Source organism: Oncorhynchus kisutch, linkage group LG15, assembly GCF_002021735.2.
Source record: "Oncorhynchus kisutch isolate 150728-3 linkage group LG15, Okis_V2, whole genome shotgun sequence".
NCBI lineage: Eukaryota > Metazoa > Chordata > Actinopteri > Salmoniformes > Salmonidae > Oncorhynchus > Oncorhynchus kisutch.
Window position 1 is genome coordinate 61,556,254 of NC_034188.2, and position 17,298 is coordinate 61,573,551.

Below are 17,298 nucleotides of genomic sequence, written 5' to 3' on the forward strand. Positions count from 1 at the left end.
TGTTGTGAAGCTAGCCACAATAAGGATTAGGCACAATCATGGAATTTGCAGTTTGCCTTCAAAATAAAAGTACCTCAAAGTGATTCATACGGTTACAATTGGAGGAATCATGCCATATTTAAACTAGATAATGTTATCAATGTTGGAATGTGAAGAAATGAAATGGCGTACCAGTCTACTAGGTGACACCCACAGAACACAACTGTGTCGAGTTTAAATGTGGCTCAATTCACAGTTGTTTCAGAGTCCCACAATAAGAGCTACGACGCTAATGCTCTCCGAGTGTCACTGAGTAGACTGATACCCCATGTCATTGATCCACAATCCATAGGTAAGGCTGTACAGTGAAATAAGTATGCCCCCAATGCAATTCTAAAGTATAACACATCCAGTGTGATTTAAACTGATTTTTGTCAAATTAACAAATTATTGTTTTATGATGATTTTATATAACAACATTCCAACCTCGTTTAGCATGATCTATTCAATTATGGCATAATTCTACTATTTGTGTTAATTTACATCACTGTCAATTACATACCTTTATTTTGAAGGCTAACCGCAAAGTCCACTATTGTGGCTAGCTTCACATAGATTGGTCCGACCACCATTAATCTAATAAAAACTGCTTTATAAATTCGGGTTATTTTAGATGATGACACCTAGCTATATAGTTAGCTAGTTAACTATAGCTACTGAATTCAGATTATGTCGTTTTGCTGTATTTTTGGGGAAGAACATTGTTTGAGTCCATGAGCTGGCTAGCTTTCTTTTATGTCCAGCGCTGTAGGTGCGCGAGACAACTTTACTAGCAACATAGCATACGTATCGATGAATCAAATCATAATGTATTGGTCACATACACATGGTTAGCAGATGTTAATGCGAGTGTAGCGAAAAGCTTATGCCCTCTAGTTCCGACCATGCAGTAATATTTCACAACAACTACCTTTTACAAACAAGTGTAAAGGAATTAATAAGAATGTACATATAAATATATGGATGAGCGATGGCCGAACTGTCCCAGCTTTGAATCGTTGTGACATGTGAAATACGAGTGACAGTGTAAATAATGTGTAATAACTGCAGTCATATTCAGGTCCTGACTGGTCAACAACCTTATTTGACACGTTCAAAATAGTGTTATTTGACGTCTGTTTTGACACGCAAAGATACTTCACACTGTAAGGACATGTGGGGAAAAGAGATAAACTGAGAAACAGGCAGACCTGAGGTATTCGTCATTTCTGGTAGAGGGAGGAAGGGGGCGTTTTATTTATACATAATCGTTAGTTATTTTATATTTCTTACCAATTTCATGCGTTCGATATTATTTTTAATCAAGTACGGTAAAGTACATATTCGAATAATTCGACCTGCAATTTGATTTATTTCCATAGCTAGTACGACTCGATCGCGCACCCATTGAAATCATGTGGTACGTTCCATACCTCTCTGTTGCCCCGGAAGAAAGCAGTTCGCTTTACCACTTGGAAAGTGATCAGCTCGCGAGGTTGCAACCGTGAAAGTACATGATCTACTCGCATAAAAGAAACACAACTCTTGGAATCCAAGGTTTGCATAAAATATTCACATACTTTTAATATCCAAAACGGTGTTGTATATCCCCCCCTTGGGTGGATGCACTGACGTAAACATGTGGCAAATATTTGGCTAGATACGTTAGCCAACAACGGCTACATATGTTTTCTGACTTGTTGAGAAACTAAGTTTAGCATTCCAGCTAATCGTTTCCATTGTTTTGGTCGAATTCGATTGATCTCTTTACCCAGTGTATTCTAGCTAACCTTAGCTAGACATGCTAGTTAAATACAGCCTTCTTTGCCGGTCCCACGCATTCGACTGTTGGCTTTTGAACGTCATCGTGACAGAAATAACCTGCGAACTGGCTAGCTAAAGTATCTGACTGTTAGCTACCCGCGTTAGTTGGCTAGCTAGCTAATTAGCTTAATTTTTAGTTAACTCGAACTAGCTAGCTATCTTTCTTGACAACAACAAAAAAGCAACGCCCCAGTGTGTGTATTGGCGTAATCTTTATGCAGATAATTAATTTTGTGGTTAAGATGATTAATCACATGTATCGTCCTGATTCAGCCAGAACAACAACGTTGTTTGCTTCACTAAGCTAGCTAACTTACTAACGTTAGTAGGTCATTGATTGCCAAATAACGTTGATCCAGTAATTTTACATTTGAAACCCTGCATCGTTGGGAAAGGTTCGTAAACAAGCATTTCGCTGTAAAGTCTACACCTGTTGTATTTGGCTCATGTGATGAATGACATTTTATTTCGAAAAGCAATGCATGTTGTAAGCTACCTGTCTAGTTAGCCTTTGCAATCGCAGTTAAGTTGGCTAGCCGCTAGCTAACATTAGTACTCTGACAATATTTCGTATGACAGGTCTAGCTTATCTTTTTAAAAATTGGATTTGATAACAACCGTTATAACGTACTTTGGCATTGTATTATAGTTAATATTTAGACTAATATTTAGACTATCTAGCTAGTTACCCAGTGCAGTGGGTTTCTGAATGTTTCGCATCGTTCGGCATTACGGTGACGCAGTTATTCTGACCAGCGTTGTTTAACGTTAGTTAGCACCTACAACAATAACTGGGAGATACTCCTGCATGTGTGTCGATGCATATCGTTATTTGTTGTAGTTCTGTGTGCGTTAACTGGGTGACTAACGTTAACTATTAGAATAGCGATCATTGATATGTCTGCTGTCTGTACATTAAAGAATCCGGTAGAAATGTAACTTTAGATAACTAGACTATCAAAGTAACTTGGATGAAATCTGGCCGCTAGCTCTGATTTTACAATATCCAGTTATTTCACGTTTATTTATCAGCTTCAAACAGAAAGGTCCACAGGTCTCGAGAACCCAAGGGGGGTATACCCATCTACCCAGTGGTGTAGTGGGGGCTATGTGCAGTATACTCCCTTTTTTTCAGTGGGCATTGCCCACATTTCCCCCCCCCCCCCCAGACCTAAAATAAAATAGTATCCTGATGTGGTTTAAGCATTGTTGTGGACTTAGACCATTCCATTTTGGCTGGTCAGTTCTCCCTTCCAGTCTCTAGAGCTTTGTTACCCTTTGGATGGTGGACCATTTTTGATACACACAGGAAACTGTTGAGCGTGAAAACCCCAGCAGTTGGGGCAGTGTATACAAACCTGTGCACCTGAAACCTACTAAAATACCCCGTTCAAAGGCACTTAAAATCTTTTGTCTTGCCCATTCACTCTTTGAATGACACATACACAATCCATGTCTCAAGGCTTTAAAAAAATCTTCTTTAACCTGTCTCCTCCCCTTCATCTACACTGATTGAAGTGGATTTAACAAGTGACATCAATAAGGGATCATAGCCTGGATTCACTTGGTCAGTCATGGAAAGAGCAGGTGTTCTTACTATTTTGTTCACTCAATGTATTCACATGTCCGCCGCACACAGCCTAGTTTCAGCAAGAGACTGGTTGTCGCATGGAGCATCTCACAAAATAACGACATCAGCAGCTGGTAGGTAGGAAAGACGTTTCAATTCAGGATATCTACTAGTAAATGCTAACTAAGGAAACAATGGGTATGCAAACCAGGTATTGAAAATGTTTTGTCTGAAGTCCTGGTTGAATCTTTGCCTTGTGCAATTCAGTTATCATGCGCTGTTTGAATGAACATTTCTGAAGCCTTTCCTAAAAAGTCTACCCAATTAAATGTTGACTGCAAAGTACGTCTACCTGGCAGAATGATATCTATGATTTGTATCAATTGGGAGGGCATTTGTTTTGCAAACTCTTACATCGCATGTACTCTACTGTAGGCCTACACTGTATGTGCAGGAACACCGCTAGCCAAATGGTCCCTTGCTAGGCGTACAATTTAATTAAAGGGCAACTACACCCTCCTCCAAAATATGATTTGATATTCCCAGACCTCATAAATGGTCTCCTGGTGTGGTTTAAGCATTGTTGTAGACTAGGAACATGCCATTTTTGTTGTTTTTCTATCAAGAATTGTGATTTTGAGAGGAAAACTTTGAGAGGAAAACTCAAACTATTGGAGAACATTAAATTTTCAGCACAGTGCGCCTTTTAGATAATTATAGTGTACCCACTTCTCCAGACACCACTGCAGCTACTGTCTATTGAATGGGCTACGGTCCACATAACTTATGGACCAGATAGCAGCTAGCCAATTATTAACAACACGTGCATTGGATGAGATCTGTTTGTTTAGACTAGGTAGCTGCTTCGATATACAGCCAACTGGCTAACATTAAACATAGGAGTTATCTGATTTGTGGTTTACGTCTTGTCTGGCGCACAACCCCGAATACCACTTACACAAGACGAAGCTAGCTTGCCAGTATATTAGCTACTATGTCATCTCACCTCTCCCTCCCGCTCGCTCTCTCTCTGTCTGTTGCTGTAGGATAGTACACAGTGTTCGTACTGGCTGAGGAGACAGACCTACAGACGGTATCACAGACACTGGACAGATTTGTAAGTTAACAGACTCATGAGTGAACTATTGGGATAACCCAGTACTGTAGCTAGATAGCTAGTTGAGCCACTGCCAGAGCAGGGGCATTCTGAGAGTTGATTAGCTATGTGATGTGACCATACTGTCTTGTCTTTATGTATGCTTTATAATGTTATGGTACTATGTAGTTTATCACCTCAAGTCTCACTGTAAACTGTGTTTTTATTATAGAATCTTATAGATTTGAATGGACAAGGAGACCAGAAATACATAGGTACTTCTCCTATATACTATCTGTAAATAGTATACTGTTTATGGTATGGCTCTCAGCTCGGTGAGCTGACAGACTCGGTGTGTGTGTGTGGACCCAGCCCAGCTAGTTAACCCGTGTGGAAACTCTGCGATGCCTGTGAAGAAAAAGAGGAAGTCTTCAGGGTCAGATGACCCGGGACTCAGGAAGTGTAAAATCACCTGGTGAGGAACCCTTCCTCACCCACCACCCGTCACCTCTCCTGCGTCTCACCTCTCCTGCGTCTCACCTCTCCTGCGTCTCACCTCTCCTGCGTCTCACCTCTCCTGCGTCTCACCTCTCCTGCGTCTCACCTCTCCTGTTCCTCACCTCTCCTGCTTCTCACCTTTCCTGCGTCTCACCTCTCCTGTTCCTCACCTCTCCTGCTCCTCACCACTTCTTCCACCATCCTTCACTATTGGATGTTTGGTCTTTTTCCTCCACACACCCCATTTCATGATTCCCACCCCTTAAAAACCTGCTGTAAAAAAACCTGCTTTAGAGCTGTAGTGGAACTCTGCCTCACCCAACTGTTCTACTGTAGACCTTCCTTCTCCTCACCCATTCCACCGTATGTGTGTGTGTTGCAGCTGCTGCTTGCTGGCTTTGCTCTGTGCAGTGAGCCTTGCTGCTTGACTGGGGAACTCAACACTCAGCACATATTTGTCCCATTATGCAGCACAGACCTCAGTCAGTCCACAGGAAAGGAAAGAGGGAGGAGTGTGTGTGACACTGAATATCCTAAGAACTCCTCATGCATGTGTCTGAGTCTGTTTAGTGACCATGTTCTATCCTGTGGTGTAGTTTCTGACTGTGTTCTATCCCGTGTGGTGTAGTTTCTGACTGTTCTATCCCGTGTGGTGTAGTTTCTGACTGTGTTCTGTCCCGTGTGGTGTAGTTTCTGACTGTGTTCTATCCCGTGTGGTGTAGTTTCTGACTGTGTTCTATCCCGTGTGGTGTAGTTTCTGACTGTGTTCTATCCCGTGTGGTGTAGTTTCTGACTGTGTTCTATCCCGTGTGGTGTAGTTTCTGATTGTGTTCTGTCCCGTGTGGTGTAGTTTCTGACTGTGTTCTGTCCCGTGTGGTGTAGTTTCTGACTGTGTTCTATCCCGTGTGGTGTAGTTTCTGACTGTGTTCTATCCCGTGTGGTGTAGTTTCTGACTGTGTTCTATCCCGTGTGGTGTAGTTTCTGATTGTGTTCTGTCCCGTGTGGTGTAGTTTCTGACTGTGTTCTGTCCCGTGTGGTGTAGTTTCTGACTGTGTTCTGTCCCGTGTGGTGTAGTTTCTGACTGTGTTCTGTCCCGTGTGGTGTAGTTTCTGACTGTGTTCTGTCCCGTGTGGTGTAGTTTCTGACTGTGTTCTGTCCCGTGTGGTGTAGTTTCTGACTGTGTTCTGTCCCGTGTGGTGTAGTTTGACTGTTCTATCCCGTGTGGTGTAGTTTCTGACTGTGTTCTGTCCCGTGTGGTGTAGTTTCTGACTGTGTTCTGTCCCGTGTGGTGTAGTTTCTGACTGTGTTCTGTCCCGTGTGGTGTAGTTTCTGACTGTGTTCTATCCTGTATGGTGTAGTTTCTGACTGTGTTCTATCCTGTATGGTGTAGTTTCTGACTGTGTTCTATCCTGTGTGGTGTAGTTTCTGACTGTGTTCTATCCTGTGTGTTGTAGTTTCTGCAGACCTCAGGCTCCCGGCCGGTTGATCAGCCCAGAGGACCAATTCTCCAATAAGAAATGTCTGGCCTGGTTCTACGAGTACACAGGTACAGTGCCTTGAGAAAGTATCCATGCCTAGTTAAAGGTTAAATAAAAATTCCACATTTTGTTATGTTACAGCCTGAATTCAAAATTGAATAACTATATATTTTTCTCACCCATCTGTATTGAAAATGAAATGTATTGAAAATTAAATATCTCATTTACATAAGTATTCACACCCCTGAGTCGACTACATGTTAGACAATCACCTTTGGCAGCGATTACAGCTATGAACAATGTTCTCTCTCCAAGTAGGCTACTGTGGCTATTTGATCATAATGTAGGCCTATCAGAGTGGTCTACCATAGAAAACAATGTAGAAAATACATCCCATAACATGTTTACATGGAAATAGCTGTTCCTTCATTCAGCCTACAGTAGCAGACAATGTGTGGTGTTCAATGTATATAAACTTAAATAAAATAAACAACTTTTAAGGATGGACATTAACCTGTTTATCCACTTGTCCTTCAGACAAGGTGACTGAAAATGTTGTGGTGTTTGATGCAAGAAACCACTATTCACTTACCATTATTACAGAGAATCAGACAAATTATGCTACCCTCTGCCTATTTGCTACTTAGCTTATTCAAGCATGTCTCAAAATACGACACTGCCCCTTTAAGACAGAAAAAAAGCTCTTTATGCAACTTGCTTTTGAAAGATGTGCTCTTACAGGAAGCAACCACTCCCCCACTGCTGACTAGAAATAACTGGGCTAAAACTGACTTACTAAAAAATGTACACATCTGGCTACATGCAGCTCTTGCTTTGATCTCAAAACAAGCGCATCTACTCCCGACCACTTATGCTGTAAACACAGTTCAAAGTGAATGGAACAGCTCCATATATGGCAACGGTCTATTTGCATATAGGGATACTGCAACTCTGATTGGCTAATGCGCACCGGTCTGTGTAGAGTATGGGCCTGAGCCATGCTTGTCAATGCAATAGAATCCTACTCTGTGCTCTACCTACAAGAAAATGTCTTACATAGTTCGTTTTGTTTCAGTATATTGCGTTGATTCGATCACAATTCGCACAGTAGAGGGAAACGTTGAAATAGTTAACTAAAGGGGAAAATTTCAATCTCGTGCTTCTCTGCGTGGGGGGAGCTGCGAGTCTGCACGCAGTTTAGAGGGAACATTGTCTGTGAGTCTTTCTGGTTAAGTCTCTAAAAGTTTTGCACACCTGGATTATACATTATTTGCACATTCTTTTTTAAATTCTTAACTTTGTCAAGTTGGTTGTTAATTATTGCGAGACAGCCATTTTCAAATCTTGCCATAGATTGAGCCAATTTAAGTCAAAACTAACCAGGCCACTCTGGAACATTCAATGTCGTCTTGGTAAGCAGCTCCAGTGTATATTTGGCATTGTGTTTTAGGTTATTGTCCTTCTGAAATGTGTGTTTTTCTCCCAGTGTCTGTTGGAAAGCAAACTGAACCAGATTTTCCTCTAGGCTTTTGCCTGTGCTTAGCTCTATTCTGTTTCTTTTTATCAACAAAAAAAACCTCCCTAGTCCTTGATGATGACAAGCAGTACTACATAGAGCCATGACTACATGGAACTCTATTCCACAGTACTACATAGAGCCATGACTACATGGAACTCTATTCCACAGTACTACATAGAGCCATGACTACATGGAACTCTATTCCACAGTACTACATAGAGCCATGACTACATGGAACTCTATTCCACAGTACTACATAGAGCCATGACTACATGGAACTCTATTCCACAGTACTACATAGAGCCATGACTACATGGAACTCTATTCCACAGTACTACATAGAGCCATGACTACATGGAACTCTATTCCACAGTACTACATAGAGCCATGACTACATGGAACTCTATTCCACAGTACTACATAGAGCCATGACTACATGGAACTCTATTCCACAGTACTACATAGAGCCATGACTACATGGAACTCTATTCCACAGTACTACATAGAGCCATGACTACATGGAACTCTATTCCACAGTACTACATAGAGCCATGACTACATGGAACTCTATTCCACAGTACTACATAGAGCCATGACTACATGGAACTCTATTCCACAGTACTACATAGAGCCATGACTACATGGAACTCTATTCCACAGTACTACATAGAGCCATGACTACATGGAACTCTATTCCACAGTACTACATAGAGCCATGACTACATGGAACTCTATTCCACAGTACTACATAGAGCCATGACTACATGGAACTCTATTCCACAGTACTACATAGAGCCATGACTACATGGAACTCTATTCCACAGTACTACATAGAGCCATGACTACATGGAACTCTATTCCACAGTACTACATAGAGCCATGACTACATGGAACTCTATTCCACAGTACTACATAGAGCCATGACTACATGGAACTCTATTCCACAGTACTACATAGAGCCATGACTACATGGAACTCTATTCCACAGTACTACATAGAGCCATGACTACATGGAACTCTATTCCACATCAAATAACTGACGCAAGCAGTAATATTTTTTATTTTTTTTTACTATTTTAAAAAACACCTTATGGAACAGCCGGGACTGTGAAGCAACACAGACACATGCATACACACACATGCACATGGATTTACTACTGTAGATATGTGGTAGTGGTGGAGTAGGGGCCCCGAGGGCACACATTGTGTTGTGAAATCTGTGAATGTATTGTAATGTTTTTTTAAATTGTATAAACTGCCTTATTCTTCTGGACCCAGGAAGAGTAGGTGCTGCCTTGGCAGTAACGAATGGGGATCCATAATAAATACAAATACCCATAACATGATGCAGCCACCACCATGCTTACATATATGAAGACTGGTACTCAGTGATGTGTTGTGTTGGATTTGCACCACACCTAATGGTTTGTATTCAGGACATAGTTTATTTCTTTGCCAAATTATTTACAGTTTTACTTTTATTGGAAACAGGATGCATGTTTTGGAATATTTTTAATTCTGTAAATGTTTCCTTTTTTTTAACTTGTCATTTAGGTTAGTATTGTGGAGTAACTACAATGTTGTTGATTCATCCTCAGTTGTATCCTATCACAGCCATTAAACTCTTTAACTGTTTTAAAGTCACCCTTGGCCTCATGGTGAAATCCCTGAGCAGATTCCTTCCTCTCCGGCAACTGAGTTAGGAAGGACGCCTGTATCCTTGTAGTGACTGGGTGTGTTGATACACCATTCAACGTGTAATTAATAACGTCACCATTCTCAAAAGGGATATTCAATGTCTGCTTTAGTTTAACCCATCTACCAATAGGTGCCCTTCTTTGTGAGGCATTGGAAAACGTCCTTGGTCTTTGTGGTTGAATCTGTTTTAAATTTACTGCTCGACTGTGGGACTTTACAGGTAATTGTATGTGTGCGGTACAGAGATGAGGTGGTCATTCAAAAGTAATGTTAAACACTATTGTTGCACAAAGAGTGAGTCCATGCAACCTATTGTGTGACTTATTAAGGATATTTGTACTTCTGAACTTTATTTAGGCTTGCCATAACAAAGGGGTTGAATACTAATTGACTCGAGACATTTCAGCTTTTTATTAATTTGTAAAAATGTCTAAACATAATTCCACTTTGACATTATGGGATATTGTGTGTAGGCCAGTGACACATTTCAATTTAATCGATTTTAAATTCAGTCTGTAACACGACAAAATGTGGGGGAAAGTCAAGGGGTGTGAATACTTTCTGAAGGCACTGTATGTCATGATGATCACAGATAGAAAAATAAGATGGCCGATTAACTTGGCTACACACTCAGAACTCTTTTTAAATTGCAAGGAACTCTGAAGCTGATTATTGGTCACTAAGTATTGAGTCATTTATACCATTTTGTGTGTGTTTTTGTACCTGCTTCCTGTGTACCAGGTCCAGATGAGGTGTTGGGTCCAGAGGGGATGGAGAAGTTCTGTGAAGACATTGGAGTGGAACCAGAAAACGTTAGTCTTCCTCGTCTTTTCTCTTCATCCATCCATCGTTGATAATTATGATGTATGTTCTCTCCCTCCCCGCTCTCCATCTTTCTCTTTTTCAGATAATTATGTTAGTTATAGCCTGGAAACTAGAAGCTCCAAATATGGGATTTTTCACTAAGGAGGAGTGGCTTAAGGGAATGACTTTACTGCAGTGAGTAACCTTGATTTACCACATCGCATGTCTATGTTCCTGATGCTTCTCACTCTATAGGTGTGACTGGGAAACCGTGTGTGTTAGTGACACTACACCCCACTATAGGTATGACTGGGAAACCGTGTGTGTTAGTGAAACCACACCCCCTATAGGCGTGACTGGGAAACCGTGTGTGTTAGTGAAACCACACCCCCTATAGGTGTGACTGGGAAACCGTGTGTGTTAGTGACACTACACCCCGCTATAGGTGTGACTGGGAAACCATGTGTGTTAGTGACACTACACCCCACTATAGGTATGACTGGGAAACCATGTGTGTTAGTGACACTACACCCCCCTATAGGTGTGACTGGGAAACCATGTGTGTTAGTGACACTACACCCCACTATTGGTGTGACTGGGAAACCATGTTTGTTTGTGACACTACACCCCCCTATAGGTGTGACTGGGAAACCATGTGTGTTAGTGGCACTACACCCCACTATAGGTGTGACTGGGAAACCATGTTTGTTTGTGACCCCCTCCCTCCCCCTATAGGTGTGACTGCATAGAGAGGTTACAGGGGAAACTGGACTACCTTCGCAATCATCTCAACGACACGATCATCTTTAAAAACATCTACAGATACGCCTTTGACTTTGCCAGGGTGAGTCCTCGTTCACTGGTTCACAGTCAGGAAATGGTTTGACCTCCTAAGAAGAGAGTAGAGGGTCTGGTTGCATTTGGAAAGTATTCAGACCCCTTTTCCCACATTTTGTTACGTTACAGCCTTGTTTTTAAATGGATTAAATCGTCCCCCCCCTCTCATCAATATACGCACAATACCCTATAAAGACCAAGAAAAAAAATGGATTTTAGAAATGTTTGCAAATGTATAAAATATAAAAAACTGGAATCACATTTACATAAGTACTTTGATGATCCTGAGCGCTCTAGAGCAGGTTTTCATCAAGGATCTCTGTACATTGCTCCATTCATCTTTCCCTCGATCCTGACTAGTCTCCCATTCCCTGCTGATGAAAAACATCCCCATAGCATGATGCTGCCACCACCATGCTTCACCGTAGGGATGGTGCCAGGTTTCCTCCAGACGTGACGCTTGGCATTCAGGCCAAAGAGTAAAATCTTGGTTTCATCAGACCAGAGAATCTTGTTTATCATGGTCTGAGAGTCCTTTAGGTGCCCTTTGGCAAACTCCAAGTGGGCTGTTATGTTCCTTTACTGAGGAGTGGCTTCCCTCTGGCCACTACCATAAAGGCCTAATTGGTGGAGTGCTGGTTGTCCTTCTGGTAAGGTTCTCCCATCTCCACAGAGGAACTCTAGAACTATGTCAGAGTGACCATCGGGTTCTTGGTCACCTACCTGACCTTGGCCCTTCTCCCCCGGTTTCTCAGTTTGGCCGGGCAGCCAGTCCTGGGGTCTGAGTCTCTTCACGGGGCCTCTGGGTGTCCAGGGGGCTGGCAATGGCAGCAGTCATGATGGTGTTGCAGACAGCTCTAGGAAGATTCTTGGTGGTTCCTAACTTCTTCCATTTAATAATGATTGAGGCCACTGTGCTCTTGGGGACCTTCAATCCTGCAGACATTTTTTGGTACCCTTCCCCAGATCTGTGCCTCGACACAATCCTGTCTCGGAGCTCTACGGACAATTCCTTCGACCTCATGGCTTGGTTTTTGCTCTCTTGTAGAGCCTTTCCTAATCATGTCCAATCAATTGATTTTACCACAGGTGGACTTCCATCAAGTTGTAAAAACATCTCAAGGATGATCAATGGAAACAGGATGCACCTGAGCTCAATTTCAAATCTCATAGCAAAGGGCTGAATACTTATCATGTAAGGTATCTGTTTTTTATTTTTAATACATTTACAAAAAATTCAAAAGCCTGTTTTCCCTTTGTCATGGGGTATTGTGTGGAGGTTGATGAGGAAAAAACGTAATTTAATCAAAAGGCTGTAACGTAACAAAATGTGGAAAAGGTCTGAATGCTCTTCCTCTTTATCATCTCTCTTACCCCTCCCCCTGACTCTCTGTTCTCTCCCCTTCTCCTCCCTCCCCCAGGATAAGGACCAGAGGAGTCTGGACATGGACACAGCTAAGTCCATGCTAGGGTTGCTACTGGGGAGAACATGGCCACTCTTCCCTGTCTTCAACCAGTTTCTGGAGGTAACACACACCCTATGCTGAACACAAATGTGTTGTCCCTGCACTGACTCCCTCCTAATATCGATCTCCTTTCTCCTCCCCCTATCCCCGCTCCTCTATTGTCTCTTCCTCTATTTTCTCTCCTCCCCTGCAGCAGTCCAAGTACAAGGTGATGAATAAGGACCAGTGGTATAACGTCTTAGAGTTCAGTCGTACAGTCAGCACAGACCTCAGTAACTATGACGAGGATGGAGCCTGTGAGTACGTACACACACACTAAAGCATGCAAAAACACACAAAAAAACACACACACACACAGTCCGTCTAACACTACTCTCTCTCTCTCGCTCTCTCTCTGCAGGGCCGGTGTTATTGGATGAGTTTGTGGAGTGGCAGAAAGCTCGGCTGGCAGCGTTATAGCTGAGGACACACTCGCCAAACCGCAGAAGAGGAGAAAGAGAGAAGCTCACATGAAGATGTTCTCCCTCCGTTTGAAATATACAGAAACGGCACACACACTATAGAGAGATGGCACACACACACCCATACGGTGTCACGGCGTGCAGATACACTTCCAGTGACGGCCTCTGCTTAGTGGGCCAAACAATGAAGTCCTCTCTCTCTGAAGATAGTTTGTCAGTGTTAATTTAAGCAAGTTCAACAAGGAGAAAACAAACAAAAAACGAAACGAAAGGGGGAACTATTTTTCATATATATTGCATCTGTGGCCACAGTTCTCTAGCCATTGTTGTGAAGCTCGACTGGGGAATTTTTTGGTTTCCTTGAACATTTTTTCCCTTCATTTTTGAGTCTTACCTTGTTTATAGTATGTTTTCAGAACAAGAATAAAGAATGGAATTCAACCAAATATACTGGGCTGTGATTGGTACGACAAAATGAATCTTGTTTACCATACATTGCTTGATGCTCATTGGGTCTGGTGGATCAACAAGTCCAACATGGCCTTCGTTAAAGATCCAAAGCAGACGTTTTTATATCCATATCAAATATTTTCTTGTTAACAACTAAGTACCTTTAATGTGATTGTTTTACATTAAAATACTCAAAAAGAAACAGAACTTAGCAAATACCAATTTCTCAAGCAAGAATTTTGCTAAGTCTGTCTGGAAGTGGTCTGAGTGGGGAGAAGAGAACTATGTTATTGGCAGAAACGTTTGGAACTCTTTCTTATTGGTCTATTAACAAATTTACTGCCTGGTGATGTCACCAGACAGGACAAAACTCCATCCCACCAAAACAGGTGGTCTTTTCGAACAGTCCTTGCACTAAAAGTACATGATCAGAATTTTCACAGTATTACTCCAGCCAGCCACAGTATGGAAATATACACAGTGTAGAAAGCATTAAGAAAACTGTCCTAATATTGAGTTGCACCCCCTTTTGCCCTCAGAACAGTCTCAATTTGTCGTCGGGCATGGACTCTACAAGGTGTTGAAAGCATTCCAAAGGGATTGATGTCTAATGTTGACTCCAATGTTTCCCACAGTTGTGTCAAGTTGGCTGGATGCCCTTTGGGAGGTGGACCCATTCTTGATGCACACGGGAAACTGTTGAGCTTGGAAAAACCCAGCAGTGTTAGTTCTTGACAATTAAACTGGTGCGCCTGGCACCTACTACCATCTTTTGTCTTGCCCATTCACCCTCTGAATAGCACACATACACAATCCATGTCTCAAGGCTTAAAAATCCTTCTTTAACCTGTCTCCTCCCCTTCACCTACACTGATTTGAAGTGAATTTAACAAGTGACATCAATTAGGGATCATAGTTTTCACCTGGTCAATGTTTTGTACACTCAGTGTCTATAGAACACAGGGAAATTATGTTTTTTTAAACTGCCCTGGGCCTTTAACCCAATAGAAAGAACACGAAAAAGTCCCGAGCCAATAGCCATCGGCTTTATATTTAACCAATCACTTCCCTCTGAACACTTCCTCACATATTGTGTACCTCTAATTTGGAGCCCTGTCTTGCAGTCGTGTGATTCACTAAGCTCAAATAATGATGAAATAAATCATATTTTTTTGTTCACTCTTACATAGGCCAGACTATAGATGTTATTCCAGGCTTATTAGAGTTTTGCACAATTATAACCTGGGGACAAGGTTAGAACCATATACACTGGGATTAACAACACAATCATCCAAAGTGTGTATTTTTTATGTTTTATTTCCAATTACTTTAACAAAATATTAATGGAATCTGCTGGATTTGATGACAAGTCAAAATCTTAAATTTGTCTGGGAATTTGTGATTGAGTAAATGTTTTGCAATGGAGTGAAATGGCAAGGCACTATCTGTTAAAGTTGTCCAGTAAGAAACTCATTTTTTTCTGTTCCAAACTATTTTGGTACGGTGTGTCTGTATGCCCTATTGAACATGACCCTGATCTTTCTGCTTAGGGGCTGCATCTATCAAGACTAGGAGGGCTGACCTAGAAACAGTTTTGCGTTTTAATTCGTAATCATTAAGATTTATATGAACCGGTCAGGATGGGATCATTTATCAGCCGCCATACTGAGACGCTTTATGAATACTGTCACATCTCCAGTTGAAAGACTGGTTTCTCCTGGCCCTGGAATGGACTTGCTGTATCCCTTTCGTCAGGGTCTGAGTCTCTACCCGGGGGGCTCTGGGTGTCGAGGGGGCCGGCGCTGGCAGCAGCCATGATGGTGTTGAGCCTGATGAGGGACAGCGAGCACTGCTTGGACGGGGGGATAAGTACTGTTCTCTTCATGACATTTGCTCCTGAAGCTTCTCCGAGTTGGCCGGTGGAGATGGGCTGACTTTGTCCATAATAATGCTTGTCGTCGAGGCAGAGTTACCCTCATCCTCTTGTTCCACATCCTGCCGGAATGCCACGCTGACTGTTTCACCATGGTTACGATGTCCCTGTCCTAGCGACCGCTCCCAATTCACACACCTTAGGAGTACTGGTAAAATGTATCTGTATTTAATGTTGATGTTTAAATGAGGGAGGTAAAGAGTGAATGCATGTGTGAGTCCCAAATGGCAACCTATTATATAGTGCATGTCTTATTAACACAACATGGATGCCTTACAACAGTACTTACAGCTGGTAGGATGAGTGTAGTTTGTCCTCCGGTCAGTAGGAGGCAGTAGTACAGGCTGCTGTGGTGAGGAGAGGCAATGTGGATCCGCAGGCTACCATCTCGTTGCATAGTAACCACATCTTTCTGGTTGGCATGAAGACTGCTGTTCAGGACCTGACCAAATGGGGTCTGTCAGTACTGAACTGCTCCTACACACACACCAGTATAACAGGGGTATGGGGACATTCCAAAAAGGTAGTCTTTTTTTGTGTGCATTATCTCACTTGCATGTGTTGTTCATGCAGGGCAGTGTGAGGCTCCTCACTTTGTGAACTCTGACCCTGGAGGTGTAGCTTCCAGGGGTTTGACTGACCACGCCCATACAGAGTGGTGAGCCAATCAGTAGATGCCCCGGGAATTCTCCCCATCCCCACCACTACACACACACACAAAGTAAGGATAATGTTTCCCAGAGGACCCATGTTGAGTAACATGTTTTTATATTCCACAGAGAAATAATAAAGCAATCAACCGATCAATAAATTAACCAATCAAGTATCTGACATGGGTTTTCTTGGTATACTCCTTAATTAAAACACACAGGGTGAATAGTAATAGCCTTGTGTGAAAAATTATATTTCAATACATTGCTCCTCATCATAATATCATTATGACTTACTGTGTAGTTTGTTCTAAGTGTATCTCCTTAAACAACAAACCGTCTTCATTTAAACTAACACGTTAGATGTTTCATGTCCATCTCTCACGTTGTCTGATGTGAATGTTGTCTTTCTTCAGTTCAGTAAAGTGCAGTTTCTCACATGACTCCGGTGAATCCAGTCCCTTAGTGTTAAACATTAATGACACAGCGCGACAGACAGACACTTCGCCACCTCGGTCACGGCCACTGGCAGTACATTACGCTGCGGTCCTTTTACCCGGTGGCCACAGGTGGGCGCTGCAGTACTGTAAATAGCAGAGACGTTAAAAACGTGTTGTTTCTAAACAAACTGTAACCTTATGCCGATTAAATTAAATTGTATTGGTGACATACACATGGTTAGCAGATGTTATTGCGAGTGTAGTGAAATTGCTTGTGCTTCTAGTTCCCGACAGTGCAGCAATATCTAAGTAATTGAACAATTTCACAACAACTAACCAATACACACAAATCTAAATAAAGGGATGGAATAAGGATATGTACATATAAATATATGGATGGGCCATGACCGACCAGTATAGATGAGATGCAATAGATGGTATAAAATACAGTATATACATCTGGGATGAGTAGCGCAAGATATGTAAACATCATTATTAAAGTGATATTAATAAAGTGACGAGTGATCCATCTGTTAGAGTGGCCAATGATTTAAAG

The 17,298-nt window shown here is 42.0% G+C and overlaps 1 protein-coding gene and 1 long non-coding RNA gene across 25 annotated transcripts; one reads left to right on the top strand and one right to left on the bottom strand.

The window, feature by feature from the left end:
- The first annotated feature begins 1,248 nt into the window (after positions 1-1,248).
- On the top strand, positions 1,249-13,717 carry LOC109905632 (DCN1-like protein 5). Of its 24 annotated transcripts, none has more exons than XM_020503120.2 (11): positions 1,249-1,575; positions 4,459-4,529; positions 4,741-4,783; positions 4,881-4,983; positions 6,461-6,552; positions 10,443-10,513; positions 10,609-10,700; positions 11,241-11,349; positions 12,764-12,868; positions 13,002-13,104; positions 13,209-13,717. In XM_020503120.2, the coding sequence occupies exons 4-11, from the start codon at positions 4,913-4,915 to the stop codon at positions 13,265-13,267; spliced, it is 702 nt and encodes a 233-aa protein (XP_020358709.1). In that variant the 5' UTR covers positions 1,249-1,575; positions 4,459-4,529; positions 4,741-4,783; positions 4,881-4,912; the 3' UTR covers positions 13,268-13,717. The 24 variants fall into 24 exon arrangements, 14 of the variants coding, with proteins under 14 accessions (XP_020358709.1, XP_031646572.1, XP_020358717.1 ...); XR_004203147.1 differs by adding an exon at positions 12,432-12,537 and having other exon boundaries at positions 1,269-1,575; positions 10,443-10,700; XR_004203154.1 differs by adding an exon at positions 12,432-12,542 and having other exon boundaries at positions 1,321-1,575; positions 10,443-10,700; positions 13,002-13,108.
- Positions 13,718-14,789: 1,072 nt separating this feature from the next.
- Positions 14,790-16,397, bottom strand: LOC116353542 (uncharacterized). The gene is made up of 3 exons (XR_004202959.1): positions 16,205-16,397; positions 15,942-16,094; positions 14,790-15,800 (listed from the first exon to the last, which is right to left on the bottom strand). It is a non-coding gene; the product is annotated as an uncharacterized LOC116353542 (long non-coding RNA).
- Positions 16,398-17,298: the final 901 nt, after the last annotated feature.